Source organism: Epinephelus moara, chromosome 12 (genome assembly GCF_006386435.1).
Source record: "Epinephelus moara isolate mb chromosome 12, YSFRI_EMoa_1.0, whole genome shotgun sequence".
In the NCBI taxonomy this organism is placed as follows: Eukaryota; Metazoa; Chordata; class Actinopteri; order Perciformes; family Serranidae; genus Epinephelus; species Epinephelus moara.
This window is the reverse complement of record NC_065517.1, coordinates 28,436,902-28,452,247: the sequence shown is the minus strand read 5'-3', so window position 1 is coordinate 28,452,247 and position 15,346 is coordinate 28,436,902. Positions and strand designations below refer to the sequence as shown.

General features: G+C 43.7%; 2 protein-coding genes across 6 annotated transcripts in view; one reads left to right on the top strand and one right to left on the bottom strand.

Moving 5' to 3' along the window:
- Positions 1 to 15,346, top strand: part of LOC126398464 (trans-L-3-hydroxyproline dehydratase) — a 263,012-nt gene that overhangs the window by 95,405 nt on the left and 152,261 nt on the right. The window lies entirely within an intron of this gene.
- ppp1r13bb (protein phosphatase 1, regulatory subunit 13Bb) overlaps positions 2,928 to 15,346 on the bottom strand; it is a 35,913-nt gene continuing 23,494 nt past the window's right edge. Inside the window, exons 7-19 of one of the 5 annotated variants that reach the window (XM_050057791.1) lie at positions 15,143 to 15,317; positions 13,753 to 13,952; positions 13,473 to 13,637; positions 12,938 to 13,130; positions 12,277 to 12,405; positions 8,236 to 8,369; positions 7,599 to 8,052; positions 6,066 to 6,844; positions 5,237 to 5,374; positions 5,007 to 5,140; positions 4,751 to 4,917; positions 4,397 to 4,596; positions 2,928 to 3,352 (exon numbers count right to left, since the gene is read on the bottom strand). In XM_050057791.1, the coding sequence (XP_049913748.1) occupies positions 3,311 to 3,352; positions 4,397 to 4,596; positions 4,751 to 4,917; positions 5,007 to 5,140; positions 5,237 to 5,374; positions 6,066 to 6,844; positions 7,599 to 8,052; positions 8,236 to 8,369; positions 12,277 to 12,405; positions 12,938 to 13,130; positions 13,473 to 13,637; positions 13,753 to 13,952; positions 15,143 to 15,317 (2,910 nt within the window). In that variant the 3' untranslated portion in view covers positions 2,928 to 3,310. Of the gene's footprint in view, positions 3,353 to 4,396; positions 4,597 to 4,750; positions 4,918 to 5,006; positions 5,141 to 5,221; positions 5,375 to 6,065; positions 6,845 to 7,598; positions 8,053 to 8,235; positions 8,370 to 12,276; positions 12,406 to 12,937; positions 13,131 to 13,472; positions 13,638 to 13,752; positions 13,953 to 15,142; positions 15,318 to 15,346 lie in introns of all 5 variants that reach the window. The other 4 variants (XM_050057787.1, XM_050057789.1, XM_050057790.1 and 1 more) reach the window with 4 other exon arrangements.

The window sequence follows — 15,346 nt, the reverse complement described above, 5'->3', positions numbered from 1 at the left end:
CTCACACTATGTACAGATTAAGCCATGGTAAAGCCTGGGCCACTAGCACACTCTGCGTAACACTCAGTCACTCAAGGTTCAGAACAGGTTGATGATGGACTCTAGATGTTTATTAATGTGACAGATAACACATGTTTAGTGTTACTGGAATGGTGTATACCTGAAAGGGGGGCAGCTGAAAGGAGGAAGAGAACCGGGCAAATTCAGGATTGTCTGAAGCAAATCTGAACATTTACATTTCAGACACAAAAAACGTTTCTTCATCATTATCAGTTTTTTTTTTTTTTAATCTTTTTTAAATTTTGGACTGTTTTTGTTTGGTTTGCTGCTCAAATGAAGGTGATGTTTACTGAGAGTGAATATATGATCACTAGTTTAGTGGTGGAACAGTGTCAGCAGCACCATGTTGGTCCTGAGATTTAAGTGTTTCAAGTGGGATTTGTCACAGCCACAAAAACAGAACTGCAACGTTAGATGACCAGAGACCTACTTAGCAGCTGGTAGAAAACACAAGTTATTAATATTGAGTGTTAACTTTGTCTAGTGGGGTAAACAAAGCTTGTGATAGTGTTTTTTGGGATGCAGTGTCTGGATTTCATCATGTAAAGATACCGCTCGCTGGTCTTCTTGCCACAATGCCACGTTAAATCGTAACAAAAGCAAAAATCTCATCAGGTGCCAGAAGTCAGAAAAATTAATCTCTGAAGTAAGGACCAACTTATTATAAATGCCTAAAAACACTATTTAAACTGTAAATGACCCAAAAACACCTTCAAGAACATCTTCATGTACGCGTGGAGCTGATTTTTACCCACCTCACAACTGTGAAATTAAAACTATAAAACAACTTTTCCCCCAATTCTTAATTCCTGCAATACCTTTAGTAAGAGATCTTTTACATTTTTAACTTTTTACACAATCTACAGATGTGCAGATAGTTTCTCATTTGGCAATCTTTTTGGTAAAGCAAAAATACTGCTTATTACGGAGCCTTTAAAGTCCTGAAAAGTGACATTTTCTTTTTATCTTGTTCCAACAAGATAATTAAATTGTGCACACAACATAATATCACCTTTCGGGACTTTAGGGGCTCCGTACTTTGTTCTAATTTCCATCACAATATCTTTTGGAAACTATGGCAGATGAACCGTTCATTTCAGACATCACCAGCTTACCAAAAATATAAATTCGGTGTAAATTTGGGGATTTTTCATTCAGTGTTTTTCACTCATACATCTTGAAATCTCGTATTACAGAAAAACTGAATCATCTGTGTTATGACCTGCTTCCAGATTCTGAACAGATGACACTGACTGCGTTTACATGCGCACCAATATTCCACTATTATTCTGAACAAGACAATATTCTGGATTTCATTGGGGTCGTGTAAACAGTATATTCTGTTAGACTATTCTGAATTAGGGGCGTCGGTGGTTTAGTGGTAGAGCAGGCGCCCCATGTACAAGGCTGTTGCGGCCCGGGTTCGAGTCCAGCCCGTGGCCCTTTGCTGCATGTCTCTACCTCTCTCTCTCTCCCCCTTTCACACTTAACTGTCTTGTCCATTAAAGGCAAAATGCCCCAAAAAAATATCTTAACAAAAAAAAAAAAAAAGAAGAAAATTCTGAATGAAGCATTTTCCGATCAAGACATGGCTGGTATATGCTGGTATTGGTTGGGTTTAGGAGCATTTTTTGGACACATATGCAACAAATTCAGAATGTGCGTCACAGTTTGTACTGACCCGAATGCTTTGAACAATCAATTGTTGCTATAGTAACTGACATCCAAATCAGTAAACTGGTGGAGGAAATTAAAGGAGGTGGCGAGTGTCAAACAAAGATGAGGTCAGTGTCTTTCTTACAGTCACTGACCCCCGCTTCAAGCAATTTAACTGGCTGACCGACAAGAAGTACTAACAGATGACGAAATTATGAAATGTGGACCGTTACCTGCTGCTAGCATGTGTAATGACACGCTAACTTTGGATCAAGTAATGCAGCCAGACTCGCAGCATTCTCAGTTATTAATAACTTACAGAAACATTGCATGCAATAGTCCACCTTCCACCTTCTCTATCACTCTCAGACAACGCTGACCTTTTTAAGAGGGTGGTTGAGGGACTAAAAGAGGGAGGTTGTGTTTGGTTGATTAAGTCTGCCGCCGATAGCATAGAAGCAAAATGGCACCAGGGTTTCTAGTCATTCCTCTTTTCCATATTTTGACGTGATTAAAGCCATTTTAGGGCACGTTAATTGAAGTATGCACTGCTGCATGTAAACAGGATTATTAGTGGAATATACCTTTTCATTAGCCATGTAAACTCCTAAAGGGGAATACTGTTTTTTCAGAGTAAGGGCAAACACCAGAATATTTTGCGCATGTAAATGTGGTCACTGAATGAAAAAACAAGTCTTGCAATGACGTTCTTGAAATGTGATTCAAGAACATTTGTGAGCCATCTGTCTTTATTCATCTTTGCTTCAACATGCTGGATTTGTTCTGACTGGCCTGTGTAGTTAAAATGGAGGATTTACAATTACATTTTCTATTTTCCTCTTCTGAGAATATCTAGAAGGACTTCAAACCAACTCCTGGGAGTTGTTACTGGTAGCAGCAAATCAACTGATTATCTCACTCCTCTGCTATTCTGCAAGGAGTCATAGAGATTAAGTTTTTAAATCTATATTCATCTTTGGTGGTTAGACTACAGAAGAATCAAACACAGAGCAGATTTTCTGCTTTCTGTGCAAGGGGAACAAATTGGCATTAAAAAAAACATATAATGTCTTACAACTAAAATTACATTTCACTAACAAAAATCAGCAACGTCTCCCCATTAGAGAGGATTTTCCAGTCACCATGTAGTGTTGTGTAAACCAGTGCCACCATAGAAGTCATGGCTGAAGAAGTGTGAACACTGCGAGAAATACTGAGACAAGGGTTAGTGTTTTATTCTTCAAGTTGATGTCTGATACAGAGCTGACACTGAGTCAGGGTAAAATCAAGTTGGGACAATGATAGAGTGGGGAGAGGAGGGGAAGGGGGGGTTAGGATGGGGTGGTTTAAGAGATCTTCGCATTTGGAGTGCTTGTGTTTCATTGCGTGTGCGTCTATGTGTGTGTGCAGATGTAAATATGTGTGTCAGAGTTCGGTGCCTGCTGCTTCAGAGAAAAAGGAATTTGTGAGAAGCACGAGGCCGGGGGGAGGTTATGGCCACGGGGAGAAGAGACAGAGCACCAGGCTCCTTTGTTCTCTGCTCTTGGTTTTGTCACTAGTCCAGCTGTTCGCCAGAGGTCAGCGGAGTGAGACACTATGCCAGCGAGCGCTGACGAGGCTTGATCCTAGGATAGAGCTGCAAACAGGAAACAAACAGAAGAAGTAATGTTAAACATCGATAATGTGACTTGTTCGTGTTTGTTTAAAATACTTTGTCACTACATGTGTTTCAATTAAGTTGTCAAGCAAAGTTTGAAGACATAATATGAAGGATATTCCTAACTAACAATGTAGAGACTCATACAGATGTTATTTCCTCTCAGTCATCACTAATGACCCACTCTCATTGTGTGTAAGTGTAGTTTTTGTGTTCATGACAGGATACAGGAGGGACAGGTGAAGTGAATGTCAAGCTGATGACAAGTTGTTATGTAACATGAAATAAAAGCAAGTGCCATAGGCTCAAGATAATAATGGTGACTAGCAAAGAAACAACTGTTTTGTCTACGAAACTTAGAAGGGCAGAGCAGGATTTTATACTTTTTCTTAAAATTTCAGGTTGTTCCAAGTTTGTCTAAAAGGCTTTCTGGCAGAAACGCCTTCAGACAAACTTCTCCCAACAGTGCCGCCACCCCAAAGCAGTCAGCCGAGGGGTGCCACTGCATCTAAGTAGAAATTTAACCAGCTAGTCAGCTCATGGGAATGGCCAGTATGTCATTTAGGGCTGCATATATTAAATCCACATTTCCCTAACCACCCTCCTGGGTCCATGATGGACTCGGAAACGCTCTATCTCCATAATTTACAATTCCATTGATCCCTCAACCTGAATCCAACAGCCCATCTGAAGCAGACTGGAGAGCAACAAATTGGTTAACCAATACCTCACAACAGGTGGGACCATATTGTTAATTTAATACACTTTTCGTCCATGTGTGCTCGGCATAATTACAGTGTAAAGTTCTCTTCAGGATACACTAGACAAATGCCTGAATGGCAAAAATCCTCCCAGATGCAGGTGATATTTGTAGGAGGTGCAAACAGTCGCCTGCTAACCATACTCACATGTCCAAATTGTTCTAGCCTTTACAACTCTATTAGCTAAACGCCACGTCTTGTTTTAGTAGAAGCACACTTCCCCTGATGGACAAATGTGACATATAATGTATTTTGTTTTTACCCCCAGCAGGTTGCGGGGCACGTAGCCCTCGTTGTCTTCCAGTCGCGCCCACCACCACTCTGTTTCACTGTCGTCCTGTCGTCGCAGGATGGTGATGGCGTCCCCCTCGCCGAACGCCAGCTCGTCTTGGTTCTGGGGTTTGTAATCCCACAGAGCGTACACTGTCCCCTTGTTCATTACGCCCAATTTCTCTTGAACACCTGCACCAGAGAGTCCAAAGCAGACTGTCAGTATCACACCAAGATCTTTAACTTCGATGAAGTCAGGACTGACAGAGATCAAGGGATAAGAACAAAACTTTTATTTTGAAGCAAACACTTCTGTGCACACTGGACTGACTGGTGGGTTTCTCACCGTATAGAAACTGGGAGCACTGGATGTAACCCTCTTCCATTTCCTCGCATTTATCTGCAGCAGTCTCCACATCACTAATGGTGCTGGCAAAGATGGCGGCCCCTGACTCCACCAGCAACTTGCAGAGATGAACGCTGTTGCAGGACGCGGCACAGTGAAGTGGAGTCCTGTTCAGGCAAACAAACATAAATGTATATGGATGCAACAGGAAAATCAAACTGCAGTAAATTTCTTTCGAACATGCGCCATCACTCACCATCCATCACTGTCGGCAGCGTTAACGTTCACACCGAAATCCAGCAGGAACTTGACTATGTGGTGATGTCCCGCACACACTGCATTGTGGAGGGGCGTGATGCCCTCGTCATTGGGAGTGCTGGGATTCTCCACCTGGAAGAAAAAGAAGCAGCCAGATGAAAATATGAGTACTTATTCGACAGTCAGATACAAAGAGTTAAAAAGTATACTCACAGAGTTATTGCATACCTCATAGATGATCCTCTGGACGAGGTCAAACTCTCCCTCCAGTGAGGCATCCAGCAGGAGGGCCAGAGGGTTGAACTTCACCCTGAAGCCGTGACCAGTGCGCTCAGAGTTTGGTTTCTTCAGGTTTGTGCGCTTCTCCTGTAGAGAGGCAGAGGGGAGTCATGAGTAACCTCTTTTGCTCTGTCCTCGGCTAACGTTACCATCTTTCAGAGGCTGTAGCAGGTGGCGTTTTAAGAGAATCCTCTGGTACCAACCATGTCACGCTTGTCGCTAAATGATGCCCTAAAGTTAGCTAAATTTTGTCAAAAAAACTGGCATGGCCATTTTCACAGGGCTCCCTTGACTTTTAACCTCAAGCTATCTGAATGAAAATGGGTTCCATAAATACCCCCTTTACAGACATGCCCACTTTATGCTAATTCCATGCAGTGAGGGGAAAAACCAGGCCACTTTTTTAAGACAGTACAAATGTGTTATTTTTGCCTACTGTATTTGCATATTCTGGCACACTGAGGTCCCTAAACAGTCTTGGAATTGCATAAATTGGGTATGACTGGAAAGATGAGACTCTTGTGGATTAAATGAGCCTAGTTTTATTCATGTGTGACCCAAAGTAGCCATTTCACTGTGGAGAGATCGTTTATTTAAAAATGGGCATCGATGTATATGAGACCTATTGTGATCTTTGGGATAATCACAGCCTTATGAAACGGGCTGCTAACTCCCCCTAAATATCCCCTGCCCCCCCTAAAAGGACAAGAATGGCCCTATAGTTGGGAGGATGAAGTGGAAGAGGTTAAATGCAATGATAAATCAAGGTGTCTCTCACCAGGGGCTGTGAGGCCGCTGTGCCGCTCTCTTCTGGAGTGGTCACCTCTAGCACAGGGCTGGGCAACGACGCCTCAGAGCCTCCCACGTTGTTATTGTTGTCGTCCTCTGCTTCATCTGCTTCAGCAGGATCCAGCTCTGGTGGCGAGGGCAGTGGATCGTTGTCATTAGCGTCGGTAGATGGAGGCGGAGCCTCAGAGCCTGCCTCCTCTGCCCCTGGTGGTGGTGGTAGCGGCGTCTCAGAGGGAAGGTTTCCATTGTCCGTATCGGCCGCAGCGTCGCCTCCCAGATATGCAGGAGGATTGGTGGGCTGATAAAATGGTGTTCCATTTCCTGCACCGTTGCCGCCCCCTGATCCACTGACTCCATTCCCCTCGATGCCTCCTGCGAGAGTGTTGAATCTCTGGTAGAGCAGTTTCTGGATGTTGGGTCCGCTGGGGCCCTCTGGTTCTGTGATGGAGCTGCGCTTCTTGAGCGGTCTTGGAGCGTTGGCCAGCTTTTTCCGGAGCACCTCCAGATCGGCGTCACTTTGGTAGCGCAGCGGGGAGTGTACCATGGGTGTAAGCTTAGTAGGGCTGAGTGGTCGTGGGATGTTCTCCACGCTGGGAGGAGGTGCTAAGGGCTCCGGGTGCTGGAAGAACTCATGATCATCAAACTCTCCGTCCAAAGTGTCCTCACCACCGGAGTGGCCTTGGAGCAATGGGAAGGCCCCTCCTGCTTGGACAAAAGGCAGAGGCGAGGGAGGTGTCGAGCTGGGCGGGAGAACAGGCTTCCCATATACTAGAGACAAACAGAGAGTGTCGTGTTAAATTGGAAGGCACTAACATCATCTTTATTTTAATTATTAATTCATCTGTAAGTCATTGATCACCCCAACAGTCAGCAGTCTAAAATGGCAAAGTTGAAATTGCCCATCACTGTTTCCCAGATATAATATCTATGAGGCGAGCTAAAAACACGTTTTCTTGACACATGATGTAACAAGATGAATTACAACTCAAAATTGTTGTCATTTCCCTTTTATTAACCAGTACCCACAAAAAAATTAAATACATCCATCCCTACTATGCGTTATTATGTGTCCCATTGCGTGCTGTGATTGGTCAGCACTCATTACGTTGATGCACTGAGGTCGGAAGCAGTAAGGATTAGGGCAAAGCTGTCATGGTTAGGGCTAGTACTAGCCAATCTGGGATATTCTCTGAGATTTAGGTGGGATATTTACATAAAAACCCATAAATGTGCTGCCAGAAAGTTGGGTGACTTAGTATAAAGCGCAACACAGTCTAAAGAGGAGGCAAGACGTGGCAGGTTAATGGAACAAGCACATGACCTTTACACAAAAAACTGGCGTTCAAGTCCTACGTCATTAGAAGGCAAGACCGAATCTAACAGGTGTCAGCCATACTAAGAGAGACACTGAATCCCAATACAGACCATAAGGCCTGATTCTAATGATTCAACATTTAGCTATCAAACTACCCCATCACAAAAAAAACACATGCTGGACCATGTCTTCAAACCCATCTCTTACCTGCTTTGAGAGCAGGCTTGAGTGGCTGGCTCTTTGGCGCTGCCTGCTGGAGGTACATGTGATAGATGGAGCTGGAGTTCACTGTGGGCGGGCCCTTTCGAGGCGACTGAGGCCGCGATCCTCTGTCTGGCATAAAGGGGCGTACTGCCACAGCTGGTGGGGGATCCAGTCGCTCGCTCAGCCCAGGAGGGAAAAGCGGTGCATTAGGCTGGAAGGTGGGACTTGGCGGCACCGAGATTCGCTGCTGGATCTGCTGGGAGGACGATCCTGTGGACGGGGGGACGCGGGGCCACACAGGAGCTGGTGGGTTTGGAAGCGGGCGAGGTGGAGGAGGCGCATCCTTGCGCCGCTCCAAAGAGCTGGCCGAGGTTGCGGAGGTGAGGTGGGAGCCATAGGGAGGCGGCTGTGGCTTGGATATGGCTGGGGAGGACACAACCATTTTGGAGTCTAGCACCTGTGAAGAGGCATGAAAACATCCACCAATAAAAAAATGTTAGAAAAATGGGATCTAAATCTTGAATTATATTTAATCTCTAGCACAATCTCAATCTTAAAACATGTTCGTTATAGATGTGACATCACATCAGGAGGTTAATAACTGCAAAACAACAGACAGATTAGAAGAAGGAGAACAAACCTTTTCTGCACTTGGAGCGATGGGGGAGCCTGAGGGAGGGCTCTTGCCCTGGGTATCAGTCCCTGAGTCTCGTCTCTCAGGAGGCTTTAGCGATGTGCTGGTCTTGCCTAAAGTAGGCCAACCAGTATCATTAGCTACGGCACAAACAGGACACAGTCAGTGAGTTGCAAACCAGAAAAAAAGACCAAACCCCATGACCGAGGCGGTCTGAGAAGCATGAGCCTCTTTCTCGTCTCAGGGTAGTGACAACGCATGTCCACCAGAACCAGGTCTAAATGGTAACATGATTTTATATTTCATACTTTAAACATGTCAATTCGTGTGATAAACCACATAAAGTAGAATATTATTGAAGCTATTTCAAGAACATGAATGTGAACATTTTACACACATATAAAACATATCTGTACCATTTTGACCCAGTAGTGGTGTTAAATGGAGGGTTCAGGATTTTCAAAAGCCAATCCTATTAACCAGACACCATTAAGAGACATTCAAAGAGTTTAATATGAATTCAGCATCTTTCACATGCAGGGTACAAAGTTCACTTGCCAATTGCTGGTAAAATATGCAAGTGGCTAGTGGATTTTGTCTATCACCAGCCAGTTTTGCACCCAGTACATGTATGAGCAAAGATAACCAAACTAAAAATCCCATATTCCTGCAAAAAGGCTCTATTACTCATACAACCCCAACTGTGACTGCCTGTAGAAAAGATAATGGTCTTAAAGAGAAATGTCTTAATGCACCGTTTACTTAAAATGCTAATGATAAATAGCATTAAGATTGTGATAGTTTATGTCCATTACTGCTCTTGTAATAGACAGAAATCCTCCTTATGGTGACTGTTTTGGGAGGCACTTTAACTATTGTGGGACAGTTGCTTGTCTTTCTCTAATTTCGCACATCTGGCACACTACAACATTTCTTAATCTCTTGTACCGAAGATTTGCATGATGTCCTACTTTCTTATTTGGGGGTCACTTTGGTATTTTTCAACCTGGACACTATTTTTTCATCTTAAAGTGACGAATGGGAACAACATTTGTTTAAATTGGTCCGGTACTGAGTGCATGGGCTGTAGGCTGCAATGTAACAACAAATGTGCGTCCACTAAAAACAACAAATGTATGTCCATGAAAAGTGCTTGTTTTTGCCCCTGACAGGCTCATATATTTGTTCTAAGTGTCTGTTAACAACATAGATATGATCCCTACTGAGATAGACCCTTTTGTATTGGGGGTATAAGGAAAATGTAAGTGTCAGATTGAACCAGAAACAGCCACGAAATCTCTATCCCCAAATCCACCATTTAAATAAAAATAATTTTGCATGTATGGAGCCAGTGCATTTTCATGTCCAACTGGGTGAATCAAGGGTGGAATGACGAACCAAGACAGGTATTTGTGAGTTTAATTTTGTTTCCGTCGAATTTGAGGTGTGTATTACGATGACAGAATTACTTTTTATTTAAAGAGAGAGTTTAATTCAGAGTCTGGTGGCTTTGTTGATAGAGTGATAATCTAGTCAGACACTTAAAATAACAATCTGAGCCTGTCAGTTGCAAAAACACGCCCTTTTTATTTAGTGGACGCAAACTGCTGGTCCCTACATGCGCACAGTGGTTACATTGCAGCCTGTTTCGCCGCTGCCGGCTGCAGTCCTCTTGCTCAATGCTCAACCAATTTCAAAAACAGTTGTTCCCATTAGTTACTTAGACACAATAACATGTGAAAATAGGATCCAGGTTAAAAAACATACCAGAGTTACCTGTTTAAGTAAAACTGATCAAAAACACTAAATGTTTTAAGAGGGGCTATTGATCAATAGGACAAAAATCCTGAGCCTTCACTTGACAGCAATGATGGTAATGAGTGTATGTGCATTAGTACTTTGCTACTGTGTACTTGTATTTAGTGTTTTAATTTAGTTACATTTGGTATAACTAAATTGCAATTTAGTAGAAGATTCAGGGACTGTCAGTACCACTTGTCTCGATGACTAAACTGATTACTTTAAAAAAATATATATGTACAGGATAAAAAAGGATGCAGTTGAAAAGAAAGAGGATGGGAAAAGGAAGACACAACAAAACAACAGCAATAATTGTGGTACAGTTCCTTTGGAAATTGGTTGTATAATATGACAACCGACTCTTTATAGACCCAAAAAATCTCAAAAGCCAATTATGGCTATTCATATTTCCAATATGCGGTTTAGTACCTATGCTAACTTCAAATAAATAAACAACACAGTAGATCTACATTAGTGTGGGTGCTTTGGAAATCTGTTTGAAAAGCAGTTTCCCGTCTTTTCTTCAATGTAGCTTTGCCAAAGATTAAAGCTGGGGTAGGCAGAAATCTGGAAAAGGCATAAAACGGCAGACTCTGAAAATACACCCTCCTCCTGCAGCTCTCCCCTGTGCAGAGCCCCTGCCACCAGACGATGACGGCCATATGAACGCACTTCATACAGTAACTCACTTTTATCTATATATTGATTCATTTAATATTATTTCATAACAGAATTGGGTGCAGCTCATTTGCTCAGCCCCTCCTTGTCCCTCTCTGTCTGTTTATCAGACCACAAAAATGAGACAAGAATTAGCCAGCTAGCCACCCCACAATCTCTTCGTATCACTCCCCATGGCTTTGGACTGCTTCCCTTGCAGGAGAACGGGCAGCAGTTCCAAGACAGAGCTTCGGTTGTCGGCTGTAGCAGCGTGAATTCAGCCAGCGGAAACCCCCAAGTGCCAGATGTCACAGCAGTCTGGTGACCAGAGGCAGCACCAGTCTAATCTGTGTAACAGCAGCAACAGAAAGTTTGCTGATCTGGCAGGGAGTCGGGGCTGTCCGGTTCCCCAGAGCTTGGGTTTGCCCAGGTTAGATCCAGGTTGCTGCGGCCGCTGACTGGGAGTCTGTCTTTGGACCTGCTTCCCACTCTCCTCCGAAAGAGGTGGTCTGTAGCAGTGGGGAGTGAGGCGGAGGATCCACTGTGATCCGAGGCTCTATCTAACGTTAGCTACACAAAGGTGAACTTGAAATGCAGCTGAGAGCCTTTGGCCCTGGTTGGCACAAGGTTAAACTGATAGCAACATTTATAAAAAAAATAAAACCGCCTACCCCAGCTTTAACTCAGTTATATTAAGCAGTTCTACCAACACTAACCAGAGTCTAGAAGGAAACAGCTTGATGTGGGTCTTCACAGATTATCAGGAGTGACAGTTGCTAAGTGAATCCGATGACATTTTAACATGTACAAGCTGATTTCCTTGTGCATGTTAAGTGACAACTAAAAGTGATTCTCACAGCTCGGCTGTTGTGAGAACGTGGTGTGAAGGTTAAGGTTAGGCAGGCTGGGGATGTTATGAAATTAGAACAAAAATCTTGGACTGCTTCGCATGTATAAATTCACAAGGCACTCGACTCATTGAACCTTCTCATTAGTGTACAAACACGCACGGGGATCAGCAGTGCTCTGTCACTGACACTTTCTCCACATGAGGTATGATTTCAGCAACGATTAGGACTGTCAAATCTGGAGATGGCAGAAAGTGTTTCAAGATGGCACCCTGCTTCTTTGACGTCATTAGCCAATCCACAGAGGAAACACTTCAGATGAAATGTCAACATGTGCTCTCTTCCAGTTCAGAGAAAAATCTGACTCAGTGCTGCACTGGCAGGAGAGCTTAATGATGCCAAACAAGGATGCTTACATCAGTCAGCCATTGTTCATGTTAACCAGACACAGATGCTCATTTTCTCCTCAGATTCCCCAGCTGTGCATGTAAGCTTTGATTCGCCTGGTTGAGGAAATAGGTTCCATTACTTTTAAATTTAATCTGTTTGGTGGAGCATGAAAACACAAGTTGGTGACTTAAGATGTGGCTCAAGGCGTTGGCCAATCAAACTGACTATATTTAAAAGATTAGGGTGTTGTTTGGAGTAAAAACTCCAGTGCATGCTGAGGATCCCGTGCTACAGTCGAGAGAGAAGGTTCAGGAAGTGCCATCCCTCTGCTGATGCAGCGCTGTGCACTCACGGGACGTGCCGTCGGAGCCAGTGGAGGCTCCGGTGCCTGGGTGTGATTCTGGAAGGGACGGGGGTACCGGGTCCACAACGATGTCTAAATCTGACACTTTCCAAGGGCCGGGAGGCTTTCGCACACCGTCTGCCCCGGGAAGAGTCGCCCCCACCCCGCCCCCGGTGAAACAGAGACGTTACACACAGACAGGACAGCACAGACACATGAGAGAGGAGGAGAGAAAAGGAAGGGAATCACAGTATACACAACACAGGAAGAGGAAGAGACGGAGGTTAGAGAGGAAGGAAAAAGGAAATCACAGGAATCAAGTCCAGGTGGAGAATTAACTGAGAAGTCAGGTAAGAAGGAAGCAGTAACAGTTGGAGCCCAGGAAGGAATTTCAATCACAGTGTTTTCATGCAAGAGGTGTAGTTAAAATGTGCCGTAAGACTTCTTTCTTTGGGGCCTCATGTGTCCAAGCTTCTCATCTGCTTTGTCTAACTGACCATGACCATGTTCCTGCTTTCTTCATGAGGAAAAAGACGAGAAATTCACTCAAATCTTCAACTAAAACTTCACCTAATATAAAGTATCACCTGGTATCCACCTACTACAGTGACTTGCATTTTGGGTGAAAAAATTCTGCACTGCGTTTATAATTCTATGAGTATTAACCAACCTGACTTGGTGGTGCGGGCCTGGTTGGCTTGGTTATTAACACCCAAAGTCTGAGGCTTCAGTGGATCAGGTGGTATGGTGTAGCCTTCCTGTCGGCCCGGTACAGGGACCTGGATGTATGGCCCCACAGCAGCAACACGGCCCAGAGTACCAGGAGCTGGCTGAGGAGAGGGAGGCCCGTTGGCTCTGTTCAGCTGTAAAAAGGAAAATGATTCACACCTTAAATGTACTGACAGGGGAAACAATCAACATGTAGAGGAGATAATAACAAGAAGAGTTCCCAAGTCACCAGAAGTTATTTCCTTATGCAAATAGTTTCCTCACTGCAGATGGTTCATGGAGCCCCAAAAGGGACATGAGCAAAAACTTTTGTCCACAAGTTTCCACTTAAAAAGCTAATTACAACTTTGAATTTGACTTTATAATGAACATCTGGCGTGTCTGGACTGACTTATTACTGGGACAGGAGATTTGTCAGAAGCATTTCAACAGAAACAGTCTTAATAAGGAGATAAGTTGAGTGCTCTTAGTCTTACAGGAAGGTTTTCTTTTTGACGTGCCTCAGCTTTTTTCTTGTAGAGGCGCTCCCGCAGCTCGCTGATGCGTTTGTCCATGAGCGTCACCTCCATGTTGCGTTTGTTGAGAAGCTCCTTCTGTTGCTGCAGCTTGCTGTTTTGCTCCTGGTTCAACTTGTTCCTAATCTGTGGTTGATAAATGCAGACACATTTACAGGTTCAGGTGCAGGTACGGAACAATCGATGCTGCCATCACTGCAGTCAGGGGTAAAGTAAACATGGTGGAACTACTTCTCAGTACCTGAAGCTCTTGGTAGAGTTTACGGAGCTCTAGGGCTGCAGCTCCGGTTACTTGGCCACCCAAAGCGGTCTGTATGCCGTTGAGTTTTCCCCTCCGCAGGTCCTCCAGCTGCAGGCTGAGCTGCTCCACCCTCAACACTGCTGACTGTAACTCGGCCTGCTTCTCCTGGAACAGGCCGCTGACTTGCTCGATCTCTGCTGCTGAGAAATGAAGAAACAATATCACCTTATTTGTAACCCACATGCAGGGTGACTTCTTTAAAATTAGCAAATTAGTTCAGTCTTTATTTTCCTAATCTCTGAGCGCAATTAGGCCTTTTCACATCAGGGACGAAATTAAAAAACTAAATGAAAATACAGAATATTCGTTGATGATTTTTCATGTTTAAAAAGCTTCCGCACCAAGGCTGATACTAAAATGTGCATTCCACCGAAAATGTAATCTTTATACTGTAACACAGATTTCTCAAGAAAAGACAGTGAGCTCATACTCATCTTCCTCGGCTTGTTAAAGTAATGCTATTGCTTATCCTTTATGATCAGGTTTAAAGTATACATTTGACGACGACTATGTAATGTCTGACACGTGGCAAAATTTCGACAGCATAACATCAGATAATGAACTTGGAAATGACTCCCTTGACAACCAAGTATGTTAACCCATTTTGTTGGTTACTCGCCATCACAAACAAGTTCAGCTGCCCAGATGTTCTCTTTATATTCGTTGTCTTTATAATCTTTATTTTACTTGTCAAAGAGGACACTACTTTGTGCGATGAATATCCATATTGTTGCGTGATAGTATGAGCAGAATTATGACAGTGAAGTCCAAGAAAATCTATTGATTACATGAGCAAAAGTCATTATTTTATCGGTCGGCTTAGCTTAAAAGGCTTTGGAAATTTGAACAAGTTGAAACAGCTGCAGAGAAAAAACCCTGCACTGCAGAAAATTAAAGTTTCAGCTGTGGTGTGAGTAGACTCACAGAGATAGATGGGTTTAAATTTTTAAATGGACATGCGATTTATTCACACGATTATTCGCATTTGATGTGAATAGGCCTTCATCCTTTATTCGACACTGACATTTTAAAGGACAGTGTAGAAATGGGGGAGAGACAAAAAGGGGTATGACATGCAACAAAAGTCCCAAAGCTGGAATCAAACCCAGGACGTTGCAGTTATATGGCATGTGCTGTAACCACTCAGCTAGCAAAGTTCCCCAAAAAAGGCCTTAACTCTTGATGTGAATATATTCAATGATTTGACACCAAGATAATAATGTCACCTCATACCCAAAATTGTAGTCATTTGTGGTGGCCTGGTCAGAAACATTTACAACAGCACAAGTGTTTAAAAACAGAGTTAGTAAATTACTGAAAGTACACTTACACAGGTTGCCATTGATGACCTTGCTGTAGTCCACCTGCCCTCTCATCGCCCGAATCTTCTTGAGCTTCGCCTCCTGGCTCTCCACGCGCTCCTTCAGCCTCTGCAGCTTCTCGCTCTCTGAAACGCTTTGCTGCTGACGCCGCTCCTGCTGCTTCAGGTAACGCAACCGTTGCTCCTACAGAGAACGAGACAGAGGTGTTTTAC